The 26344-nt window shown below is 41.3% G+C and overlaps 1 protein-coding gene across 1 annotated transcript; it reads right to left on the bottom strand.

The window, feature by feature from the left end:
- Positions 1 to 10397: 10397 nt before the first annotated feature.
- On the bottom strand, positions 10398 to 11535 carry LOC122053720. The gene is made up of 3 exons (XM_042615704.1): positions 11243 to 11535; positions 11079 to 11146; positions 10398 to 10819 (listed from the first exon to the last, which is right to left on the bottom strand). Exons 1-3 carry the CDS (start codon positions 11391 to 11393, stop codon positions 10589 to 10591), a joined length of 450 nt encoding a protein of 149 aa, XP_042471638.1. The 5' UTR covers positions 11394 to 11535; the 3' UTR covers positions 10398 to 10588.
- Between the last annotated feature and the right edge of the window lie 14809 nt (positions 11536 to 26344).

The raw sequence follows: 26344 nt of genomic DNA, 5'->3' as shown, positions 1-26344 counted from the left end.
CTGAAGACATCTAATCAGCTTGGCCTTCTGCTCAGTTTGCAGATCGACCACTATGAAAGTCGTTGCCTCCGCCCGGCTGGGATGTATCTGCACCTCCTCTTTTTCTTCATAAATAAGAGTAGGAGATTTTTCAGTTATGGTGTTTACCTCGTGTCGGGGCATTTTTCGAGCGAACTTAGCTTCCACCTTTACCATCTCGACGTAGCAGCGTCGAGCAGCCAATTGATCTCCTTTGACTTCCTCAACCCGGTCCTCTACGGGGAACTTGATCTTCTGGCAATAGGTCGAGACTACTGCCCAGAATTCGTTGTGGGCTGGCCTGCCCAGGATGACGTTATAGGCTAACGGGGTGTCTACAACGATGAAGATGGTGGTCATGTTTCTTCGAAGCGGCTCCTCTCCGAGTGATATGGCCAACCTTAGTTGACCGATCGGCTAGACCTCATTACCGGTGAACCTGTACAAAGACGTTGTCATCGGTAACAACTCGGCTCGGTTGATCTGGAGTTGGTCGAAGGCTTTCTTGAAGATAATGTTGACCGAGCTCCCTATGTCAATAAATATGTGATGAATAGTGTAGTTGGCGATTACCGCACGGATGATGAGGGCTTCGTCGTGCGGCACTTCGATCCCATCCAGATCTTTGGGGCCAAAAATGATTTCGGGCCCGTTTGCCCTCTCTCGGTTGAATCCTACAACATGGATCTTCAGTCGTCTAGCGTACGACTTCCGGGCTCGGTTGGAGTCTCCGCTGGTCGGTCCACCAGCTATGATGTTAATTTCACCCCGAGCGGCGTTGCTTCGGTTTTCCTCCTCCCGATCGGAGTGCCCAACTGGCCCGCGTGAGGCTGGGGTGCGGTCGTCATTCCTTGGTTGATGATGATGCCGCCGCTCAGGTGATCGCCTGGTCTCCTCTCGTCGTCCGGTACTTGGCCGCCTATATCGCAGTTCGGGGGAAGGTGATCTGTAGCGGTAACTCCGAGAGGTCGGCTGGGCGACTGCGGGGACTCCGCAGCAGTCTCGGGTGTTATGGGTTACGGATTGATGGAAGGTGCAGAACTTAGGAGTCCATACCTTTCCTTTGGGCCTTAGCCGTTCGACTGCACATGCTGGACCGCGTGTGGCCTGATCTCAGGGTGTGGACGTGCTCCTTAGGCCCTAAGCCCTCTTGGTGGTTGGTAGTTGCTCGGCTGTCTCCGCTTGACCAGCACGGACGGTTCTGATGGCGCTTCTTTTCTTCGGACCACCTGAGCTTCTTCCACGTTGATATACTCGCTAGCCTTCTTCAGCATATGGTCGTAATCGCGAGGCGGCTTCCGGATGAGCGAGCGGAAGAAATCCCCGTCGATGAGCCCTTGGGTGAAAGCATGCATCATGGTCTCGGACGAGACCGTGGGGATGCCCTTGGCCTCCTGGTTAAAGCGTTGAATGTAGGCCCGAAGAGTTTCTCTTGGCCCTTGCTTCATGGAGAACAGACTGACGCTGGTCTTCTGATAGTGTCTGCTGCTTGCGAAGTGGTGGAAGAAGGCCGTCCTGAAGTCTTTGCGGCTTTGGATTGACCCATCCGACAATTTTTGAAACCAACGTTGTGTCGAGCCGAACAACATAGTGAGGAAGACTTGACACTTAACTCCATCCGTGTACTGATGAAGGGTCGCAGCGTTGTCGAACTTGTTGAGGTGGTCATCTGGATCAGTCGATCCATTGTATTCGCCGATCGCAAAGGGCACATAGTGCCTTGGAAAAGGGCCGGTCTCGCAGAATTGCCTCGAAGAATTGGCGATTGATCCGCTCAGGAGATGAGTTAGCTTGGGGTGCTTTACCCTTTCTTATGTCCCGAGGGGGAGCCTCATCCGATGAAGACTGGTCTCGGTTCGTTTGTGTGATTTATGAGGGCGTCTGAAATAATGCCCGATGGAATGGAATCGGGGCGGGCGGCGCCTCTGCTTGTGTGTCGGTTGGGTCTTTGTTTTAACCCCATATGGAAAGCTGTTCCGGCCAGTCATCATGCGCCGCTCGACCGCCAAATGCTGAAGTTGCTTGTTGTGCGAGCGCTCGGCTAGTGCCTTCTGTTGCTGCTCTATTATCTTGGTCGCTCGCGCCTGTACGAGCGCGTCGAGCTCCTCAGGGGAGAGCGTCACAGTGTGTTGGCGTCCAGCTTCTTCCATCTTCTTGACTCGGATTCAGGTGCGTTTCCACAGACGACTCCAATTTGATCCTGTTCAAGTGCTAAGTCGATGGACGCTGGGGACGTGGCTCTCCTGTTGACTGGTTGAAGACTTCAAAGATGTAGATCCTTTACTACCGTGAACCTGCAAACACAGTGCCAAGCCGGGGAGGGGTTCCCCGGCGATGACCCTCCGACGCTCAAGTCAAATCTCCGGCAGAAAGAAGTAGAGCGAAGAAGAAAATGAGAACTGTAGCTACAGTGAATAATAGCGCATACCTCCATCGACGTCTGCAGGTCCTTATATAAGGCTCCCCCGAGACGTGCACGCTCCTCAAAGCATACCTGGAATAGATGTGTCAGAAAAGCGTACAGAACGCCATATTCTAATAGCACGAGCATATCTCTGACGCGACAGTGGAAGTTTCCCCCGTACGATTCTCTGTCTGACTATGCCGCCGACTATGTCTTTTACCGGCGGCATTAGTTTCTAGGAAGATATCGCCAACTGCTCCCTTTGTCCTTTATCGGGCCGAGCATAGGAGCCGCTCGGCTAGCACCTTTCCCGGGCCGAGTGGAGGAACCGCTCGGCTAGTACCTTTCCCGGGCCGAGAGGAGGCACGTGTAAAGCCCGAAAAATTCCCAAATTTATTTTAGAATTATTCTATGATTTTTCTGGAATTATTAGATATTTTTCCGGAATTTTCCGAGTAGCGGGAGTAGCAAAAACAAATAGGTCGCAAAATAGCTTAGGCGGGAATCGAACCCGAGACCTATGGTGTAAGGGATAATGTTAGTAACCAGTTGAACCCAGCAGGGCCGTGCTGAAAGGAAGGAGAACCAAATATATTTATATTAGAGTTGGGTTCATTAAACCACTTAATATAAATAATAAACTTAAGTGGGGTTTGGTTTATTTTGGTTCGGCACCTCTTCACCTCACGACACTTTCTCTTCCAAAACCTCACCGCCGCCTCTCCCTTCTTCTCCTCTTCCTCACGCACGGCACACCAAGGCAAGGGTCCATAGGATCATCTTCCGGCGACGACTCCAACACGAAAGGGGTTCTTCTCCGCGAGAGGAACGCGAAGACGTAAGCGGTTCGTCGAGCGGACAGTTTTCCGGAAACACCTAGCGAATAGAATCGTAAGAAAACCTTACGATTGAGGTAAGAAACCCCTCACCTGCAGTATAATTGCTCTCGCTTGTTAGTTTTGGCGTTAGTTCAGTAATTTTATAGTTTTCAGTTTTAGGGCATGCTTTTAGTGCACGCCAAGCATTCGGTAGAATGCCCAGTCGAAGGATGTACCAATAGGCGCCCTAACAGCATATAAAATGTAATAGAAACATTTTATTCAGTTTATTATTAGTTATTACAGCTATATGGATCAGATATCCATTGGGTGGGCTCCCACAAGTAGCCTCTAGGTTCAGATAACCTAGCTCTAGGTTCAGATAACCTAGAACAACAAAGTAAAATTAAACAGATTCATATTTTACTTTTATTCAGTTGGCATCGTGCTTGGATCAGATATCCATGGGTGGACTCCTGTCCCTAGGTTCGATAACCTAGTAACCTCTTGGATTGAACTTGCAATCCCGGTCTTGTAGGGATGCGCCACAAGAAGTTGCTGTGGCCTCAAAGAAGATGTTTAGTATTTTCATCTATTATATGTATAGTTTTCAAATTTGAAACCAAAGTGATGAAAACACTAATTTAGCTTTCAGTTCAGTTCAGGTTCAATTTACATGATTTGAGTTCATGTACAGATTTAGACATATGCATGACTAGTTCAGTTTCATGCTCAGTTTATATGTTATGCCATGTTTCAGTTCCAGTTTATGCTTTGTTTGATATGCCATGCCATGCTTGCATGTTCAGTATGTTTTTTTTTAAACAACATGATTTAAAATCATAATTGCATCGTATGCATGATTTAGTGAGGTAGATGGTTTCTTACTAAGCTTTAAGCTTACAGGTACTACTTTTCTTATATACAGGTAAAAGAAAAGTGGACTAGCGGAGGCTGGAGGGCGATGCTACAATGATGTGTGTGTGCAAGGGGTCTGGAATAAAGATCCTTGGGATCTACACGCTTTTAATTCAGTTTTAGTACTTAACACGTCTGGTTTTATGAATTAGTCTTGTTACAGTTTAGTGAACTATATCTTGTTTAGTCATCATGTTTAGAATATGAGTATTCACATTCTTGAGTGTTTTTCATGTATCTAGAACTGGTCTCTGTGAGTTGTGGCACGTTCCAGTGCCGGAAGTTCCTGAAATCAGAAACTCTGATTTCATATCAGAGTTGGATCGGTCTGCCGACCGATCCGTTATAAAGATCAGATCTCGATCGGCCACCGATCGATCCGCAGGCATACAAGATGTTATCAGATGCTATCCGATCGGTCGTCCGACGATCCAACACCGAACAGAGTTCGGGACGAATCTGCGATCGGTCGACCGACCGATCGGTGAGCACCGATCGGCCGACGCACCGATCCGCAGGCGCAAAAACATAAGAGCGCATCGATCGGTCACCGACCGATCGTGGTGCTTCGATCGGCCCAGACCGATCCGATGCAATGTAACGCAGCAGGCACGAGGCTCACCGATCGGTCTCCCGACCGATCAGGGTGCATCCTGCGACAGCTGGAACGATCTGTGAATCGTTCCGAAGGCTCAATCGACTTACGGATCGGTTGAAATGTCTGACTGCAGCTAGCAGGACATCCAAGAGGCATAGATTGTCTCTCCTAGCATGTGTACAACACTCAGGTACTCCTAGAATGTCAGGTTAAGACTTTACAGTAATTAGTTTAGCAAATTTCAAATTTGCTCAGTTTTCCGCACAGTATTTTCAGTAGTTAATGTAGCGATCCGGCTCACAGCCTGGTACCCAGGAGTCGGGTCGTTACAGAGTGGTATCAGAGCAGGGTTCCTTACTTCCTACACACACATCAGCATTGTGCCTACAGCTTCCAAGTAAGAACATCTCTCACTCAGTTTGTTTTCAGCTTTCATATCAGTTATGTGTGCTTCCATGTTTGCTCTCATGTTGGTAGTTAATTAATTTATGTTTACAGTGATAGTATTTAACATGTTACCAGTAGTTAACTATAACATGATAGCCTAGTTATATATATGTGTTCTCTGCTATTTAGAAAATGGTACGAGGACGTCCAGCTAAGAAAGCAGCAGCGGCTGAGCCCCAGCATGAGGCAGGCAGTTCAGTGCCTCCCCCAGACCTTACAGCATTAGTGGCTCAGCTACAGCAGCAGTTAGCTGAACAGCAGCAGGAGATAGCCTCCTTAAAGGCTAACCAGCAGACTACTCCCCCAGTCACTCCAGTACCGAACCTCACGACTCCAGTAATCACAGAGGTAGTACCAGCTCAGCCTGCAGTACCGGTCCCAGAGGCCCCAGTAGCAGGGGCTAAGAGAGAAGCTTACCTTATCCAGTGGCAGAGAATTAAGCCCGAGAACTTCTCAGGCACCAGCGAACCATGGGATGCTCAGGCATGGTTTAAAACACTGGAAAGCACGATGGAACTTCTAGACTGGCCAGAGCACGAAAAGGTGAAGTGTGCCTCCTTCTGTTTAACAGGAGACGCACGCATGTGGTGGGAGCGGATTAAATCGAAGTGGCCAGTAAACCAGATGACATGGGCCAACTTCGAGAAAGAATTCTTCGAGGAATTCTTTCATATGCAAGTCACAAACCGACACTATGACGAGTTTACAGAATTTCGTCAGGGCAACCTATCAGTTCAGGAGGCCGTGAAGAAATTCAACAGGTTGGCCCGTCTGTGTCCAGAACTAGTCAGCTCAGAGAAAGAACGAGTACGCTTGATGCTGAAGATGCTCAGACCAGAGATCGCAATGAATGTAGCTGGTGGCGTTCATAGGCCACAAACCACAGAGGAGCTCAGTGCAGAGTGTATACAGATCATCAAAGTCTGAAGTATTTCTTTACTCAGAAGGATCTGAATATGCGACAGCGTAGATGGTTAGAACTAGTCAAAGATTATGACATAGATATCCTCTACCATCCAGGAAAAGCTAATAAGGTAGCAGACGCACTCAGCAGGAAGTCCAGTGCTACCTTATTATCTTTAGCAGCTATGTCACCACCCCTAAGGAAGGAGATTACGGCCTTTAGTCTCGAGCTTATAGTCGGACAACTTTCCACTATGACCTTAGAGTCTACCTTGCTTGGTGATATTCAGTCAGCTCAGGATCAGGACCCTGAAATTCAGAAAATCAAGCAAGGGCTAGCAGAATCGGAAAGTGGAGAATTCAGAGTGTCCGACAGGGTGTTGTATTTTGGCGACAGACTATGTGTTCCGGATCGGAGGAGCTACGGAGACAGATTTTAGACGAGGCTCACAGAACTCCTTATGCATCCATGCTCCACCAAAATGTATCAAGACCAAGAAACGCTTTGGTGGCCGGATGAAGCGAGACATCGCCAGATATGTTAGCATCCGCCTCACCTGTCGGAAGAACATCAGCGACCAGGAGGAGTTCTGCAGCCTATACAGATTCCAGAATGGAAGTGGGAGGATATCTCCATGGATTTCATAGTGGGACTACCCAGAACCACGAATGGTTTTGATGCCATCCGGGTAATAGTCGACATGTTGACTAAATCAGCCCACTTTTAGCTATCAAGATATCCTACTCTATGGAGAAGCTAGCTCAATTGTATCTCCGGAGATTGTCGATTGCATGGAGTCCCACGAACCATTATATCGAGATAGAGACAAGAGTTTACATCACACTTCGGAAGTGTGTACTATGGGCACCGGCTTAAAATTCAAGATGCCTTCCATCCTCGAGACATGATGGTCGACGGAGCGAGTGAATCGTACTCAAGATATGCTCCGAGCTTGGCCCTAGATTTCAAGGAAGTTGGTGCAAATATCCGAGTCTAGCAGAATTTGCATACAACAACGCTATCGGGCCACTATCGGCATGGCTCCTTATGAGGCACTCTATGGGCGGAGGTGCGGATCACCAATCTGTATGAGAGTGGTGAATGAAGGAACTAGAGCTTGAGACAGATATCTAGTGGCGATACCACAGCCCATACAGATTCGCCAGAGGATAGAGACAACACAGATCAGAAGAGCTATGCCGATACACGACGCAGACCCCTAGAGTTTTGGATACAGTTTTCCTCGAGTAGCTCCCATGAAGGAGTCATGCTTGGAAGAAGGGCAAGCTAGCTCCCAGATATGTGGGACCCTACCTTATCACGAAGAGAGTGGGAAAGGTAGCATATGAGCTAGAGCTACCCCAGGAGATGTCAGCCGTCCACAACGTATTTCATGTCTCCATGCTGAAGAAGCATATTCCAGACGCCACCCAGGTGATTGAGCCCCAGTTGGTACAGGTCCGTGATGATCTCAGCTATGACAGTCGGCCTATTCAGATAATAGACCGAGCAGTAAAGAAATTACGGAACAAGGAAGTACCATTAGTTAAAGTCAGCTGGCAAAATCACACAGCAGCAGAGGCGACTTGGGAGACAGAGGCCAGCATGAGACAGAAGTACCCAGAATTGTTTTAAGTTCGGGGACGAACTTTTTATAAGGTATGGGGGATTGTAAAGCCCGAAAAATTCCCAAATTTATTTTAGAATTATTCTATGATTTTTCTGGAATTATTAGATATTTTTCCGGAATTTTCCGAGTAGCGGAAGTAGCAAAAACAAATAGGTCGCAAAATAGCTTAGGCGGGAATCGAACCCGAGACCTATGGTGTAAGGGATAATGTTAGTAACCAGTTGAACCCAGCAGGGCCGTGCTGAAAGGAAGGAGAACCAAATATATTTATATTAGAGTTGGGTTCATTAAACCACTTAATATAAATAATAAACTTAAGTGGGGTTTGGTTTATTTTGGTTCGGCACCTCTTCACCTCACGACACTTTCTCTTCCAAAACCTCACCGCCGCCTCTCCCTTCTTCTCCTCTTCCTCACGCACGGCACACCAAGGCAAGGGTCCATAGGATCATCTTCCGGCGACGACTCCAACACGAAAGGGGTTCTTCTCCGCGAGAGGAACGCGAAGACGTAAGCGGTTCGTCGAGCGGACAGTTTTCCGGAAACACCTAGCGAATAGAATCGTAAGAAAACCTTACGATTGAGGTAAGAAACCCCTCACCTGCAGTATAATTGCTCTCGCTTGTTAGTTTTGGCGTTAGTTCAGTAATTTTATAGTTTTCAGTTTTAGGGCATGCTTTTAGTGCACGCCAAGCATTCGGTAGAATGCCCAGTTCAGAAGGATGTACCAATAGGCGTCCTAACAACATATAAAATGTAATAGAAACATTTTATTCAGTTTATTATTAGTTATTACAGCTATATGGATCAGATATCCATTGGGTGGGCTCCCACAGTAGCCTCTAGGTTCAGATAACCTAGCTCTAGGTTCAGATAACCTAGAACAGCAAAGTAAAATTAAACAGTATTCAGTATTTTACTTTTATTCAGTTGGCATCGTGCTTGGATCAGATATCCATGGGCTGGACTCCCACAGTCGTCCCTAGGTTCAGATAACCTAGTAACCCTGCTGGATGAACTTGCAATCCCGGGTCTTGTAGGGATGCGCGCACAATAAGTACAGTTGTCAAGGCCCCAAAAGATGTTTAGTATTTTCATCTATTATATGTATAGTTTTCAAATTTGAAACTAGTGATGAAAACACTAATTTAGCTTTCAGTTCAGTTCAGGTTCAATTTACATGATTTGAGTTCATGTACAGATTTAGACATATGCATGACTAGTTCAGTTTCATGCTCAGTTTATATGTTATGCCATGTTTCAGTTCCAGTTTATGCTTTGTTTGATATGCCATGCCATGCTTGCATGTTCAGTATGTTTTTTTTTAAACAACATGATTTAAAATCATAATTGCATCGTATGCATGATTTAGTGAGGTAGATGGTTTCTTACTAAGCTTTAAGCTTACAGGTACTACTTTTCTTATACTGCAGATACAGGTAAAAGAAAAGTGGACTAGCGGAGGCTGGAGGGCGATGCTACAATGATGTGTGTGTGCAAGGGGTCTGGAATAAAGATCCTTGGGATCTACACGCTTTTAATTCAGTTTTAGTACTTAACACGTCTGGTTTTATGAATTAGTCTTGTTACAGTTTAGTGAACTATATCTTGTTTAGTCATCATGTTTAGAATATGAGTATTCACATTCTTGAGTGTTTTCATGTATCTAGAACGGTCTCATGAGTTGTGGCACGCCCGGTCGGAAGTTCTGAAATCGTAAACTCGATTTCATATCGAGTTGGATCGGTCGCCGACCGATCCGCTACAAAGATCAGATCTCGGATCGGCCACCGATCGATCCGAGGCATACGATGTTATCAGATGCTATCCGATCGGTCGTCCGATCGATCCAACACCGAGAGTTCGGGCGAATCTGCCATCCGATCGGTCGACCGACCGATCGGTGAGCGATCGGCCGACGCACCGATCCGCAGGCCAACGAAACATAAGAAGCGCGATCGGTCTGACCGATCGAGGTGCTTCGATCGGCCCAGACCGATCCGATGCGAACGTAACGCAGCAGGCACGGAGGCTCACCGATCGGTCTCCCGACCGATCAGGGTGCATCCTGGAAGCTGGAACGATCTGTGAATCGTTCCGAAGGCTCAATCGACTTACGGATCGGTTGAAATGTCTGACTGCAGCTAGCAGGACATCCAAGAGGCATAGATTGTCTCTCCTAGCATGTGTACAACACTCAGGTACTCCTAGAATGTCAGGTTAAGACTTTACAGTAATTAGTTTAGCAAATTTCAAATTTGCTCAGTTTTCCGCACAGTATTTTCAGTAGTTAATGTAGCGATCCGGCTCACAGCCTGGTACCCAGGAGTCGGGTCGTTACAGCACGTCAGCTGATGGCCTCCAAGCGGATGCCCGCTCGGCCGAATGTCGTAGACGTCCGAGCGGGATGGCCGCTCGGCCTTGTGAGCGTCAGAAACTCGGCGTCAGGCCGAGTTATCGAAATACCAGGTCGGTCATTCCTCCTGCTGCTCAGTAAGGTAATACGTCTGGTCGAACGACTGGAGGATGTTGACCACTTTAACCTCCTGTCAGACGGGGTGCCCCTTACCACCGGATCAGTAACAATACTAGATTTCTCATAAATTTGATTAGTTCAATAATTTTTTTTTTAAAAAAAAAGAGAGCAAAGAGTAGGTTCATTGATGCTTTAAAATATTTTGCTGAATTTATTAACTCGAATATTTGCTTACTATTCTACAATAATACAGCACCACAATGATACAAAGGTATGTACATAGCCCTCGTATAAACTATACACACGAAAAAGCGCAACAAATTATATGTTAACGGCATACCGAATACATGTGGTGGCCATGGAAGAGGTGGTTGTTTACGGCTGATAGAGGCGGCCGTGGCACCTGCACCACCACGCCACGGGCAAATACTCGGCGGCGTCCCTGTCCCTCTTCCCGTCCCCCTCTGCAGTACTTGGTGGCACCTGCACGTGCACCGGCGAGCATGGGCTACATCGCCCGCACTTGTAAGCGCAAATCGGAGGCCTAGACCCTGCCTCCGCCAATTCCCTCCTCCCCGTCGCCACCTCCCGCCGCCGCTGATTCCCCTGCAGCATTCCAAACATTGGCGCAAATTAGCACGGACATAAATATATATATATATATATATGCTTGTCTGAGCCGCAGTCGGTTAAGTTTAGTACGACACTACGTGTTCTTGCTAAAACGCGCTTCCAGCCGAACTTTTTCCATGTCATGATAAGGATTAAACAGTATGTTCATTTTAATTTTTTTTATAAAAAAATGAAAATGAACTTATTAACACAATAAAACATTCTTTTGATATAGAAGATTCTAAAAGCGTACATGAAGTTTAAGAACTGGAGCGCTGAAAGAAAGGGCTTCCACCTTTTCCCTCCAGCTTCTGATGATCTCTGAGATGGAAGATCCATGTGTTATAAGAATAATTAATCGAATAAATATTGATTAACGCTTCCTAATAGAAAGATTAGAGTTATAATTAACTTCACCTAAACAAGCTCCGGTGCCAGTGCTGCTGCTTCCTATAGCGACCAAGAACAGCACAGAGCCAATGCCCAAGAAAATTGAGCAGACAACAGCCAACTTTAAGTCGAACCTTAACGTTCCTCTTCCTCCTCTACTGGTGCCTCTCAAATCCATGAAGACAGGTGAATATCGTTCAACTGAAACACACTAATGGTCAGGCAACTCTGCAGCTCAATTTAAATGGCGTGCTTGCCTTTCAGTCACCTTGAGAGCTACAAGAACCAAATCGTCTGAGCATGAACCGATCGATATTCGATGACTGGTCCGATCTGGTTCGTTCTGGTTCAGGTTGAAGGCAGTTTTCATCAAGGACGATAAGGTTTCATTCCTGTCTTTGTTACAATCGTGCATAAAGGCACCTACTTGGGGACCTTTTAGAACATGATGTTTGCCTGCATTGCCTTGTTTGATTATTTGTAAGAAGACTTAGAAAACCAACTACTGTAAAGCTGAGAGTGACCCTCCACTCACTGTATGATATGATCAGCTAGAGTTACGAGGATATCATGTAGGATTACTCGTACCTATGGATGGACTAAATCTAATTAAGGGTGGATTTAATCTTCACAAAGTGAATTTACACTTAATTAACATATATACAATTAATTATCATTAAAAAAATTAAATCTTATTTAAGTGATCTAATACTTAATTATATATAAAGAATGTTTTAGATTAAATGGATGTAGATTCAACGTATAAATCCAATAACTCAATTCATTAATATTTATGAGTTGTTAATGATAAATGGACTTTAAGGTGAATAGTCCTTATAAGATGGACTTGGTATATAAGGGAAGATAATTATGAATTAGGGTATGTTCTTTAGTTTCTTCATTGACCTCCTCTCTTCCTCATTGAGAAGGAAGATGAATTACCGCCACCCGCTCCTGTAGAAGATTATTCTATGCTTGCAAGATCTCTGACGAAAAGTAAAAAGCAATAACTCTTAGCGATGGATTCAGGTCAACTCTTTGCTAGCTATTATATTGATTTTCTATATTACTTTAAAAATTGATGATAGTTAGATCCTGTTGTTGATGCATCCTTTAGTTCATTATTGATATGTTGCAATTCTTACAATTGGTATATCCCTTGAATGTAGGATAGATAGATTAGGATTTAACCTATGAATCGAGGTTTTCGCATTATTCGCGAAGAATGCGATTGTCAGTGTGATTTTAGGATTCTTTGGGTTGAAAAATCACGATAAGAAATCAGGATTTTAGTTATCAATCGATTGGGTAATCGATTGGTGTTCACTAATCGATTACCATACGGGTTCAATCGATTAAGATGCCCAAAATCGTGAACAAAGACTTCCCAAATCGATTGGGCTAGTCGATTGGTGCTTACCAATCGATTAGCATGAGGACTAATCGATTGGGATTCTCACATCATGACGAAGGTTCCCAAATCGATTAGGCTAATCAATTGGTGTTTACCAATCGATTAGCATGAGGACCAATAATCGATTATGATTGCCAGATCGTGACAAGATTCCAAATCGATTAAGCTGATCAATTCGTGTTCACCAATTGATTGAGCCAATTAGTTACTTAAATTTGATTTGTGAATAGAGAGTTTTCGAATTAATGTTCATCAATCGATTACCATGAAAAGCCAATAGATTAAAGAATTTGAGGATACCTATAGAGAGTTTTCGAATCGATTAGCTGATCGATTGATTTCACCAATCGATTGAGCAATCAATTATGGTTATTTAGGTTGTCCACAGAGAGTTTCTAAATCGATTAGTTGATTGATTGGTGTTACCAATCGATTGGAGAATCGATTATAGTTCATTAAGTTGTCCACATAGGGTTTCTGAATCGATCAGCGAATCAATTGGTGTTCACCAATCAATTATGCCAATCAATTAGAGTGAATGAATCGCAAACAGTAATCTTTGGAATCAATTAGGGGATCAATTGCTATGCAGGAATCGATTATCAATATTGGGCAATCGATTGGCATGCATGTGAATCGATTCCTATCTATAAGTATCCAGAGTAAGTTTTGATGTGATCAACATGTTCAAGTTAAGTCTTGTTATATTTGATCCTTGTGTCTAAATATGTAGGAACTTAGTGCTAGTATTAGCTCTTAGAGCTAACTATGATATGATTAATAAAGAAATTTTTGTATCATATTTTGTTAATAAAGGCAAAGTTTATGGTTATTATATTTACTTCAGATCTATGCAGATGAATAAGTATAATAATGTCTTAGGATAGTAGATTTTTATCTAAATCATATCAATTGGTTGAATTGATAGTGGAAGGTTGTAGATATATATAGAACACTACTCTTAACTATTTTTATTCAAGCATTAATATATAAGGGTAATATTAATGCATTGAGACTAGCATAAAGGTCAATTGATAACTTAATCTCACAAGTCATGGATATAAGATATCAAGTTAATACATAAGTATATATTAAAGAATATATACTGAATTAACCCGTCATAAGAATATTTCATGGATCGTTATTTGAGTGTCATAAATATTCTCATAGTGACTATTGGTATAAATAGTTCTTAGACCTGAAGTCACTACGGTTCCCTATATAAGGAGTTGTATATTTTGATATTGACAAATGTCACCTATAACAAGTGTTGGGTTGCAAAGTTGTAAACATAGTCTCATATTGAAAATACATGGGAAAGATCATGAGTTTATAAAAAAAAATATCTCTATTGACATGAGGCTTTTTGGGTAGAGCCCAATAGAAAAACCATGAAGGCTTAGACCTAAAGTAGAAGAAGCAGGAGCTAGAGTCATAATCCAAGATTGAACCATGTGGGTGAAACCTTGAACAAAGTAGGGGAGGCCCTAAGCAGGTCAATGACCTGATGCTTGAGAGGAGGCTTTAAGCAGGTTAAGAGTGACCCGATACTCGAGGGGAGGCCCTAAGCAGGTCAAGAATATCCTGATGCTTGAGGGGGACCCTATGGTTCTTTGTTTGTGGGGGGGGATTGTTGGGATTGGAAGACTGCAAACATAGTCCTACATTGAAAACACAGGGAAAAAATCATGGGTTTATAAAAAAAAATATCTCCATTGGCATGAGGCCTTTGGGGTAGAGCCCAAGAGCAAAACCATAAGGGTTTAGGCCCAAAGTGGACAATATCATACCATTGCAGAGATATCTAAATTTATTTTGGTCCTAACAATAAGATGAGCTATCAAGTCGATCACTGGGTATGCAATAAGTTATGTGGAGAGATGTGAGTGATGTAGATGAGATATATCCATTCCATATAATGGAAGTGATATCTATGGGCCCCTTGACCAATCTAGGCACTTGGATTAGTCCAGGTGCCCGGACTAGTCCAGGCGCCTGAGCAGGGATAAAGTTTTATCTCCAAGCTATTGAGAAACTGATAAACTTGCACCGCTGGGGGTGCCCGGATCAGGTCTAGGCGCCTGAAAGTGCCATATCATTAAAATGACTATTAAACTAGTGGACTATAAATAAATCCCTAGTCCCAGAAGTTCAAACAACACACTTTCATTAATCTCATTTTGAATTTTTTTGCTTTTAATTTACACTTTCAACACTTGTATGAGGCTTCTCCGCTTCCGAGAATTCGCTCGTAGAAGGAGATATTAGTGAGCTGTCATTGGCTTAGAGTAGTAATCTTCTAATTACAAACCAAGTAAATCTATTTGTCTCATATTTCTTTTTATGTATTTCATTTTCCTTTAATTAAGTGTGTATTTGCTAAAGCCCAAAGATATAGACAGGTAACTTTTATTTCAGGCAATTCACCCCCTGTTACTAGCTACATCGGGACAACAAGTGATATTAGAGCAACGTGGAGGAAATCGTCATCCGAGTCTGAGCTGGAAGCATATGTAGGACTAGCACTAATAGAGGATCACCAGAAAAACGATGAAAGTACCTCAGAAGAAAGCAACGATGAAGGAGGAGTGTTGAATAATGAGGTTGATTCGGTAAGTAAGGTACGTTCTCTACCTCCCAATAAATTGTATAAATTTATCAAAATGGTTTCTAGAAGTTCATGTAAACTAGAAATAAAAAACGAATTAAAAAAAGGAGAATTTCAAATTAAGAGTTACCTTAGCAAAATCATGCCTATTAGAAGATTTTGATAAATTGAAAATTAGAAAATGAAAGGTTTAAGGATCAAATAGAAAAATAAAAAAAACCATTTATGTTTAAATGTTCAAAATTTCAAAAATTCTCAAAGACTTAACTAGTATTTTATATATCACAAAGGTCAAATTACAAAATTTGTCATGAAAATATATTCCTAAAAAATATTTTGTTAATCTTGTAGGTAGGAACCAATATTGAGTTCTAAAATCATGTCTAGATTGAATTTTCTCTAATTTAATTGATTTGCTAGTTTAAAATTTCTTTACTTAGAAAAACATGTTTTAGTGCAAACTTTCTATTAGAGTTTTCTATTCAAAATTTTTTATAATGATAAGACAGTAGATATTTTGTTAGAATATTTTTTTTGAATTTTTTTACCATTAATAAATTTCCTATGAATTTTTTACCAAAAAAATTAATTTTTAATATTAAAAATTATTAAAAATTGAATCTTGAAAATTTTAATTTCTCTACAGATATACATTCAAATTTTCATATTCAAAAAAATTAGTAAGATTTTTTAAAATCAAAATCTATTTTAATATTTATTCTATAAAAATACATGTTTCTGTATAAGTGTGAAAGGAGACGTCTCTAAAGTATATCCCTAGAAGGAAGTAGAAAGATCTGTATGATTCATCATTGATCATACCAAATCTAATAAAATATGATTTCTCCATTCTAATATGTCATTCCACTATGGTATTCCAGGCGGAGTGAGTTGAGATATAATCCTAAACTCAACGAGATTGTCACAAAACTCTTGGCTAAGATATTCCCCGCCTTGATCTGATCAAAGATTCTTAACACACTTTCCAAGTTGATTTTGTACTTCATTCTTGAATTCTTTATATTTTCAAAGGATTCAGATTTATGTTTCATGAGATACACATAGTCATATATACTGAAATCATCAGTAAAGGTAATGAAGTATTGATAGCCTCCTTTAGCTGCTATATTGAAAGGGCCGCATACAGCAGTATGTATGAGTCCTATCAAAACATTAGCTCTTTCACTATAATCACTAAATAGAGTCTTTGTCATCTTGCGTAGTAGACAAGATTCACATGCCTCATATGATTCAAAATCAAATGAGTCTAAAAGTCCATCTTTATAGAGTTGTGATATGCGATTCTCATTTATACGACCCAACAAACAATGTCAAAGATATGTTAGGTTTAGATTATTAGATTTGAATTGTTTGGTATTTATATTATAGATTGGGTTTTCAAAGTCTAGAACATAGAGTCTACTCATAAAATATGCATTGCAATAAAACATTTCATTGAAATAAATAGAACAACATTGATCCTCTATTACAAATGAAAAATCTTTCTTGTCTAAATAATAAACAGAGATAATGTTCTTAGTTAAAGTAGACACAAAATATCACTCTTCAAGTTCTAAAATAAGCCCACTAGGCAAAGATAAGGAATATGTTCCTATAACTATAACTGCAACCCTTGCGCCATTACCTACTCATAGGTTCATTTCGCCCTTCGTTAATGATCTACTATTTCTTAGCCCTTGCACATTCATACAAATGTGTGATGTATAGCCAGTATCTAATACCCATGAAGTAGAAATAGATAGATTAACTTCTATAACATATATACCTGAGGCAGAACTATCACTTCTCTTCCTTTTTACTTTCTCTAGGTACAATTTGTAGTTCCTCTTCCAGTATCCAGTCTCACCACAATGGAAGCATATTTCTTCCTTAGCCACCCCACCTTTGGGTTATCGTTTGCCATTACCTTTTTGTACCATTAAAATGGTACTAGCCCTTACCTTCTTAAGGTTGAGTTAAGCAGTTCTCAATATGTTTAACATCTCAAGTAATCGCTTGTAGATTTCATTCATATTGTAGTTCATGATAAATTAACTATAGCCCTCAGGTAATGACTACAAAACAAGATAAGTGGTCAATTCTTGGCCTAAAGGAGTTCCTAAGGGACTTCTTTCTTGCATTTTGCATGGAAACAAAGTCTTAGATATCTCAAATCTCTCGTGTCTTGCTTGACCCTGATACAGTTGTTTAAGATGTACAATCATATCATAGGCATCCATGTTCTCATGTTGCTTCTGAAGGTTAGAGATCATGGTTGCAATCATAAGGCATTACACATCTAATACATCATCTTGATGCTTCTTATAAGCATCCTTATCTGCACAAGTAGCAGTGGTGGTGGTTGATTTAGGAATAGTTTACTCTAGAACGTATAATTTTCTTTCTTGCTTGAGGACAATTCTCAAATTTTTATACCAGTTTAGGAAATTAGCTCCATTAATCTTGTCCTTATCAAGGATAAATCGTAGATAGAGAGTATTTAACGTACTAGACGACATAGTTATCTACAACAATAAAGTGTAGAAATAAGTATCATATTCAGATCATTTAATTAAATAATTCTTCCACTAAATTCTAAAACTTAGTAGGAGCAAGTCACTACTAGCTCCAAACCCAAAAGCAAATACATTCAAGTGGGACAAGATCCATATTATACCTCATCTTGAGTTAGCTTTGGTTAATCGTCCAAGATTTATATAATTTAGGTAGGAAACATGTACTGATTGAGCATGATCCATATTATACCTCATATTGAGTTAGCTTTGGCTAATCTCCCAAGACTTGTATAATTTAGGTAGATAATGTTTACCAATTCATCATATATAACTCTTCTATAGTTAGGTGAACAAGACTATTTATTTGTTTTCCCATCTTATGAAATATATATTATAACTTATCTTGAGTTATCTTTGGTAATCACCCAAGACTAGTATAATTTGAATTACATCGTATAAGATATACCTCTAAGTTCTCAATCCAATTGAGATAACTTAGTTAAGTCGCATCCAAAGTCCAATAGTCGGACATCACAATTATATTGTCGCACTCTACCAAGATAAATCAAGTCACTTTACTTTGGAAAAACCTTACTACAATTGATAGAGCTAGAAGTGAATATTAAACTTTGATAGGCATATGAAAAAGACCTAATTATGATTAAACTACACATGTATCATATACAATTATGGCATATCATGGCATACATCAATATATATGCTAAATAAAATGTGACATGGTTATGACCCCACCTACTATGATCTTCTCAAGCCAATGAGAAGATTGAAAGGTCAAGCTAGGTAAAAACATCTTCTCCAAGTACTTCCTTGGTTGTCGTGAGATATTGTCCTTCTTCCCTTTCCACCATCGTCCAGTAAACTAGTTCTTTTTTGATTTATACATTATAAAATCTAATGAAACCTCTAGTTACATTCGAGGGTTTACTAATTTTACAACTAGAAGTATAAATGGAAAGGAATGACACACATACCATATTATAAATTACAACATTCATACACATGCAATCATCTAATCACATTGGGATAAAGGGTCATAACTACACACCATGTCAAATAACATTCACAATATATCTATAACATATACTTTACTATGATTTCAACAACGAATTATGAGTTGCAACATCATGATGGTCCCACTATCCAATTAGCATACGTGGGTCAAGGGGGCAGCACCCCTTGCGAGAGTTTCAAGGGACAACACCCCCAAAGTAAAATTATTTTACAAACTCATTTGAATGAGTTGCTAACATACCTAAGACCACCACATACCTGAGACCAACAAATTTGTTCACAACAGTTTCTGTGTTTCACAAAATCTATTCTCAATAGATACCAACCCGAGACCACCCATAGTCATGTATGTTTCTATCAAACGAAATCAGATTATAGCATGCGTTCAAAACATATATGAAGATGTTATATCCTTTAGTTCGTTCAACATAAAACTAATACTCATAACATGATGTAAATCATAATAAAAACCTCATGCAGTTTCTATATCACATATTGAAACATTACTACAACTTAGTATACGCCTTCACAAGTGGCTCTAATACCACTACAAAGATCTTGAGCGCAAAAAAACACAAGCACAGCAGAATAAACAACAAAATCTTTTATAGAAGATCTATACAAAGAAAACTGTATACTAGTTATGATGAGAGTTATACCTTTGTTGCGTAAACATGAACTCCCAATAACAACTTTATTCTCAGTGGATCTTAGCACGATCAAGTGGTCACACCTTTATAGTATCCACATGAACACGTTTTGTCTGTCTCATGAACTCATGATTTGAAGAAGAACCAACTTTGTGGTGCTAGCCACTTAGAATGTTCAGCCAAAGAGGAAGAAGAAGGAAAAAGACAAGAAGATCAAGAGTTTCTCATGAAAAATGAGCTCAAAAGGTCTTTATATTCTTCAAGGAATACCAAGAGTCTTTACCTTTTAGTCTTCTTCCAATAATGATACTAATTAATCTCCATTAATCTATATTATCCTCTTAATGAGTTGAATTTAGTATATTGGATTAACCATTAACCCAATAAGTCATTAACCTAATAAGTTTAATCATCTCATAATTAGCTCTTAGGGCCAATACTAATATTTGGATGGTACTCTATTTAGTCTTTCTAGTAGCTAGAGTCCTTACTAGAGAAAGGAGGTGGGCAAGCAATACTGTAACCATCTTGATGGACCATTTAGAGGAAAGGATCTTACAAAAAAAATTGAAAGAAAAAGGTTTCCAAGACTAGATCTTGGATTAGTAGTACGGAAGAAATGAATTAATAAGAAAAATGAAAAATGACTCAAGTGGTGTTGCAACAATTCCAAGCAATTACAAAAAAAAAAAACAAAAGATCTGTTGTGATTGTATTAATTCTAACTCAAGGAGAAAAATCAGAAAAAAAAAGGCATAATAAATTTTTTGCTCAAATGGTGGTTTCACCATTTAGAGTGACCCCGCTCTGATATCAATTGTAAGATTGAAGAAGTGCTAGAAGCGGGGCTGAATAGTGCATATCGCTTTTTCATGTTTTTTGAAAACTCCAGAGATAACAACGGAAATGAAATAAACACGAACACAATGCTAACACCATTTCTTTTTTACTTGGTTCGCAGCTTGTGCTGCTAGTCCATGGCCCAAGATAGTTGATCGCTTCCAACGAAAAATTCACTAATTGTTTTCTTCTTCGAATAGCAAATCTGAGATGAAGATTTGTCTTTTACAAAAGATAAGGGAAAGTAACACATTTACCTTTTCCTTTTAAAACTGAGTACGAAGAGACTATTACAATTAAACAAAACTTTACTGATAACAAAATAAAATCTGATTTGCAGAAGTGCATAGTTGTCGGAGCAGCATTTTAGCATCGTAATGGCATTTCTAGAGCGTGGAGCACTTAGAAGATGAGTAGAGAATTAATATCTTAGTTGCTAGTCAAAGGATGCTTATATAGGGTGTAAGATTGAAAAGAATTTTGATGTTTCCATAATGGTATGATATTGTCCACTTTGGGCCTAAACCCTTATGGTTTTACTCTTAGGATCTACCCAAAAGAGCTCATACCAATGGAGATATCTTTTTCTTATAAACCTATAATTTTTCCTATGTGTTTTCAATGTGAGACTATATTTGCAACCTTGCAATCCCAACAATCCCCCCTCCCCCAAACAAAGGACCACATGGTCCCCCTCAAGTATTGGGTCTCTTTTGACCTACTTAGGGTCTCCCCTCAAGTATCGAGTCACTTTTGACCTTCTTGTTGGACCCCGTGGTAGTTTTGATGTGATCAATCAAGTTAGTTAGGTCCTACGTTTTGTCTGAACCCTGTGTCTGAGTGTGCAGGAACTTAGGAGCGCAGGAAGTCGAGCGGAAGACGCAACTAGCGAGAAGGACGACACGGGAAGGGAACTGACGGGCTCGGTGCGTCAGAAGGACGAGAGAGCTGCGGAAGAGTACTCCGGTGGAGCGAGAAGAACGTGCACGGTGTTCGAGGGACGAGAAGCCAGACGGAAGCCTGCTCGAGGAGAAGGCCGGGAACTGGGTTCGGGTGAGCCCTATTCCGGATGGCCGCAATCACCCAAGGAGCCGAACCGGAGCAAGTCAACTGGAGTTGACTTGTCAACGGTTCGGTCGACTGAACCTATTGATCGGTCGACCGAACCCTTCATTAACCGAAGCCAACCGCAGCAGACACGTCGAATGCAATGTCAGAAGCTGACTGTTGGTGAAGCTGATTGGTCGACCGAACCTTCTGATCGGTTGACCGAACCCAAGTTTATCCAGAGACCAAGTCGAGCAGTTTGATCGGGCCAAATCAGCTGGAAGACCGTTGGCCGATCGGTCGACCGAACATAAGGATCGGTCGACTGAACAAAAGCTCATCCTCAGAGACTGCACCTAGACGAAAGACTGGGCAGGTACAGCAGGTTCGGTCGACTGAACCTAGAGATGGGTCGACCGATCCCTCTCGAGTCAAACCTAATCCCGAAGGTTCAGGTTAACTGATAAGCTCTAGAACCCCTATATAAAGAGGGTCTCGGGTAGCTATTCTATACAACGATTTTATACGAAATTCAACTCTGTAATTACTGTTTAAGCAACTTCTGTGCTCTCAAAGTGTACAAGGCTTCTCTACCCTCAAAGAAGGAGTTTCTTACTGCACTTTCCATCGCCCTGGATTAACAACCCTCTTAGTTGTAACCAGGTTAAAAATTCTGTCTTCACTTCTCTTTCTTTTATTAAGTGTTGCTTTATTTTTGAGTTGAAAAGCTTTGAGGATGGTAACTTTTATTTGCAGGCAATTTACCCCCCTCTTGCCGGCCTCCGCTACACCAACAAGTGGTATCAGAGTCCAACAGCCTCAGAGGGACTAACCGCCATCTAAAGCACAAAGATCAGAACAATGGCCGGCACGAACATTCATCCCCCAAAGTTCGACGGAGATTTCGCTACATGGAAGCGAAAAATGGAGGTATTCTTTAAAACAGATTTTGATATTTTAATTACTATGAAATATGGTTTTACAGCGCGTAAAGACAAAGAAGAAAACACATGGAGCAAGAAGGAGCAAGCCGATTTCGTCGCCAACGGAAAAGCTGAATTCCACCTCCTCAGCGTTCTACCACCTCAGGAGGTAAGCCGGATCGGAAGCTATAATTCAGCAAAAGATCTCTGGGAGAAATTTCTGGAGCTTCACGAATGTACCTCTGAAGCGAAGCTGGCGCGACGCGACATTATCCGGACACAACTAACAAACCTCCGGATGAACAACGACGAGAAGGTAGCGCAACTCCAATCAAGAATTAAGGGGCTGATAACGCAACTAATAAACCTTGGAGAAGAAGTAACCAATCGGGATTCCATCCGATACGCGCTCAATGCCTTCCCGAGGAACTTCAGAATGGGCGTCCTTAGTAGATGCTTACTATATCTCTAAGGACTTTGAGGTAAGTAGTTTAGAAAACTTGTTTTCAACTTTCGAACTTCACGAGTCTTGACTTGTAGAAAAACCAGTAGAGAAGTCGAACCTCAACATTGCCCTACGAGTTGAAAAGGACTATCCCGACTCCGAAGCGTCAATCGACGAAAACGAAGCTACGTTAATGGTAAGATGTTTTAATAAGTTTTTAAATCTAACAAGTTTAGATCGCAGTCAAGTAAACGTCATCAAAAAGGAAGGACAGTCCGGTGCTACAATTGCAATGAAGAAGGGCACATCAAGGATGATTGCCCAAAATTGAAGAGCAAACAGAAAGATAAGGAAAGAAGCAAGAAGCCAGCTCGACCCAAGCACAGAAATCTGAAGGCAACATGGGACGACTCTTCATCCTCCGAGTCAGAAGTCGAAGAATTCGCAGGATTAGCTCTACTAGCTAACCATCAGTCAGAAGAAGAGTCAAGCTCAGAGATGAGCATCGATGAAGGGGGAGGAACATCAAAAGAGGGAAAGTTGCAGTGAAGGGGAAGCCTCTCCAAATCAGGTAAGTCAGGTACGCAATCTTACCTCTACTCAGTCCTTTCGTTTTATTAAAGCACTTTCTAAAGAGTTAGATAAATTTGAAAAGGAAAATGAAAATTTGAAATTAGAAAATGCAAAGTTAAAAAATAAAATTCAAGAACTGAAATCTGATGTATGTTTAAAAGTAAATATTTTTCAAAAATAAAAAATAAGGTTATATGGAAAATTAAACTGGTATGTTAAACATCATCAGGGTCAAATTAAGAAAATACCAAGAAACTATGTACCACCTAAATTCCTGATTAATTCAGTAGGAAGGAACCTCTATTGGATTCCAAAATCTGTGCTAAACTAATCTCTTAAAATTAAAAGCTTTATAGAGAGAAAATTAAACATTTTCTTTATGAAGGCTTTGTTTAAGGAAGTGATTGTTGCTCCAATAACCAAGAAGGCCTAGTGCCTCGCCACGACCTGGAAGCTGAAATATTGACACAAAAATGTTTAATTAACTTTCTGAAAAAACATTAAAAGTAGAATTAAAATGCTTTGAAAGAGTACAAATATTTGAAAAACTCTTATAACACTTGAATAATACTTTGAAAAATTAATCAAATAATGGTTAATCAAATTAAAATGCTTAGATTTTTTTTCCCTATTGTAAGAACTTGCTTACCATCTTTTTGCTGTGATCAAGGGGGGAGAGAAGAGTACAAGTTTAGGGAGAGTTAGGAAAATTAAAAGTTTAAATTTTTAATATTTTTCTAAATAGTGTTGCAATTTTATTTATTGCAAAACTTATGCTTAATATGCTAGTTTAGTAATTTTTCTTTAAAATTACTTTTTGTGTCTGCTTTATCCTAACTTGATCTTGGGTTGATGCACATAAAAAAGGGGGAGATTGTTGGACCCCGTGGTAGTTTTGATGTGATCAACCAAGTTAGTTAGGCCCTACGTTTTGTATGAACCCTGTGTTTGAGTATGCAAGAACTTAGGAGCGCAGGAAGTTGAGCGGAAGACGCAGCTAGCGAGAAGGACGGCACGGGAAGGGAGCCGACGGGCTCGGTGCGTCCGAAGGACGAGAGAGCTGCGGAAGAGTACTCCGGTGGAGTGAGAAGAACGTGTGCGACGTTCGAGGGACGAGAAGCCGGACGGAAGCTTGCTCGAGGAGAAGGCCGGGAACTGGGTTCGGGTGAGCCCTATTCCGGATGGCTGCAATCACCCAAGGAGCCGAACCGAAGTAAGTCAACTAGAGTTGACTTGTCAACGGTTTGGTCGACCGAACCTATTGATCGGTCGACCGAACCCTTCATTAACCGAAGCCAACCGCAGCAGACACGTCGAATGCAATGTCAGAAGCTGACCGTTGGTGAAGCTGATCGGTCGACCGAACCTCCTGATCGGTCAACCGAACCCAAGTTTATCCAGAGACCAAGTCGAGCAGTTTGATCCGGCCAACTCAGCTGGAAGACCATTGGCCGATCAGTCGACCGAACATAAGGATCGGTCGACCGAACAAAAGCTCATCCTCAGAGACTGCACCTGGACGAAAGACTGGGCAGGTACAGCAGGTTCGGTCGACTGAACCTGGGGATCGGTCGACCGATTCCTCTCGAGTCAAACCTGATCCCGAAGGTTCAGGTTAACTGATAAGCTCTAGAACCCCTATATAAAGGGGTCTCGGGTAGATATTCTATACAACGATTTTATACGAAATTCAACTCTGTAATTACTGTTTAAGCAACTTTTGTGCTCTCAAAGTGTACAAGGCTTCTCCGCCTTCAAAGAAGGAGTTTCTTACTGCGCTTTCCATCGCCCTGGATTAACAACCCTCTTGGTTGTAACCAGGTTAAAAATTCTGTCTTCACTTCTCTTTCTTTTATTAAGTGTTGCTTTATTTTTGAGTTGAAAAGTTTTGAGGAGGGTAACTTTTATTTGCAGGCAATTCACCCCCCTCTTGCCGGCCTCCGCTGCACCAACACTTCTTAGGGTCTCCCCTCAAGTATCGGGTCACTCTTGACCTTTTCAAGGCTTCCGTTACTTTGTTCAAGGTTTCAGCCACATGGTTCAATCTTGGATCATGGCTTTGACTCATGCTTCTTCCGGCGGTTAGTCCGGTGAAGAACGACCTCGCTCTGATACTAATTATAGGATCGAAAAGAATTTAGATATCTCCACAATGATATGATATTGTCCATTTTGGACCTAAGCCCTCATGGTTTTGTTCTTGGGCACCCAAAAGCCCTCATGCCAATGGAAATATCTTTTTCTTATAAACCCATGATCTTTCCATGTGTTTTCAATTTGAGACTATATTTACAAGCTTGCAACCCCAACATAAGGTTTTTGGGCACCTCAAATAACCTGGGGTGCCTCAAGTGAACCTTATCTGATCTGATGCAATTGTTCATTATCATCTTGCTAACTTTTCTAGTCCAAGGTGCCTCATATTAACCCAGGGCGCCTCAATTCTAGGCACCCCCAAGCAAACCAGGTTGCCCCCAAACAACCAGGGTGCCTCCAAATAACCAGGGCACCCTAGATGCCCTAGTTCCTTCTCCAAGTGTCTGGCTATTTGTTTTGGCTTCCTACATCACAATGTTAACACACAAGTATAATATAAAAGCAAACATAAAATAATTTTGACAGTCTTGATAATCTTTGGTTCTGACTTTTGGATTTTTAGTGAAACCTAGGTTGGATCGACGCCCACTATTTCTTTCAAAGGAACGTGTCCTGACGTACTCCTCTCAGGAAAGTTTACCTAACTTGCCAAACATTCGGTCATCCAGACTTATTTGGACTTCTTGCTCGGCATCCAATCCTTTAACCCCCAAGACTTCCTCTCGATGTTTGGTCCTCTAGATCTATTGACTTGCTAGACGTCCGATTCTCCAGACCTGTCTAGACTTCCCAACTGGTGTACTGATCTACTAAGTCTTCTGCCTATTATCCGATCCAACAAACCTACTAGGGTTTTTCCTTTGCTTAGTATCCACTAGAACTTTTTCTTTACCAAGTTTTTACTGGAACTTTTACTTGTTTTGCCTAGTATCCAGTAAACTTGAGCTGCTAGGACTTTCTAGTTGAGCTATCTGCACACTTAGT

Source organism: Zingiber officinale, chromosome 3A (genome assembly GCF_018446385.1).
Source record: "Zingiber officinale cultivar Zhangliang chromosome 3A, Zo_v1.1, whole genome shotgun sequence".
Lineage (NCBI taxonomy): Eukaryota > Viridiplantae > Streptophyta > Magnoliopsida > Zingiberales > Zingiberaceae > Zingiber > Zingiber officinale.
Note: the sequence above shows the minus strand (reverse complement) of the source record. Positions and strands in the feature narration are given on the sequence as shown.

What these genes read in the sequence shown, in the direction of transcription:
- LOC122053720 (XM_042615704.1), bottom strand. Translation starts at nt 11,393, where the DNA reads ATGGATTTGAGAGGCACCAGTAGAGGAGGAAGAGGAACGTTAAGGTTC. An exon ending in TGGCACCGGAGCTTGTTTAG is followed by an intron (nt 11,147 to 11,242) that starts GTGAAGTTAATT and finishes CTTCCATCTCAG; the next exon opens with AGATCATCAGAAGCTGGAGG. An exon ending in CTCCAGTTCTTAAACTTCAT is followed by an intron (nt 10,820 to 11,078) that starts GTACGCTTTTAG and finishes GGAATGCTGCAG; the next exon opens with GGGAATCAGCGGCGGCGGGA.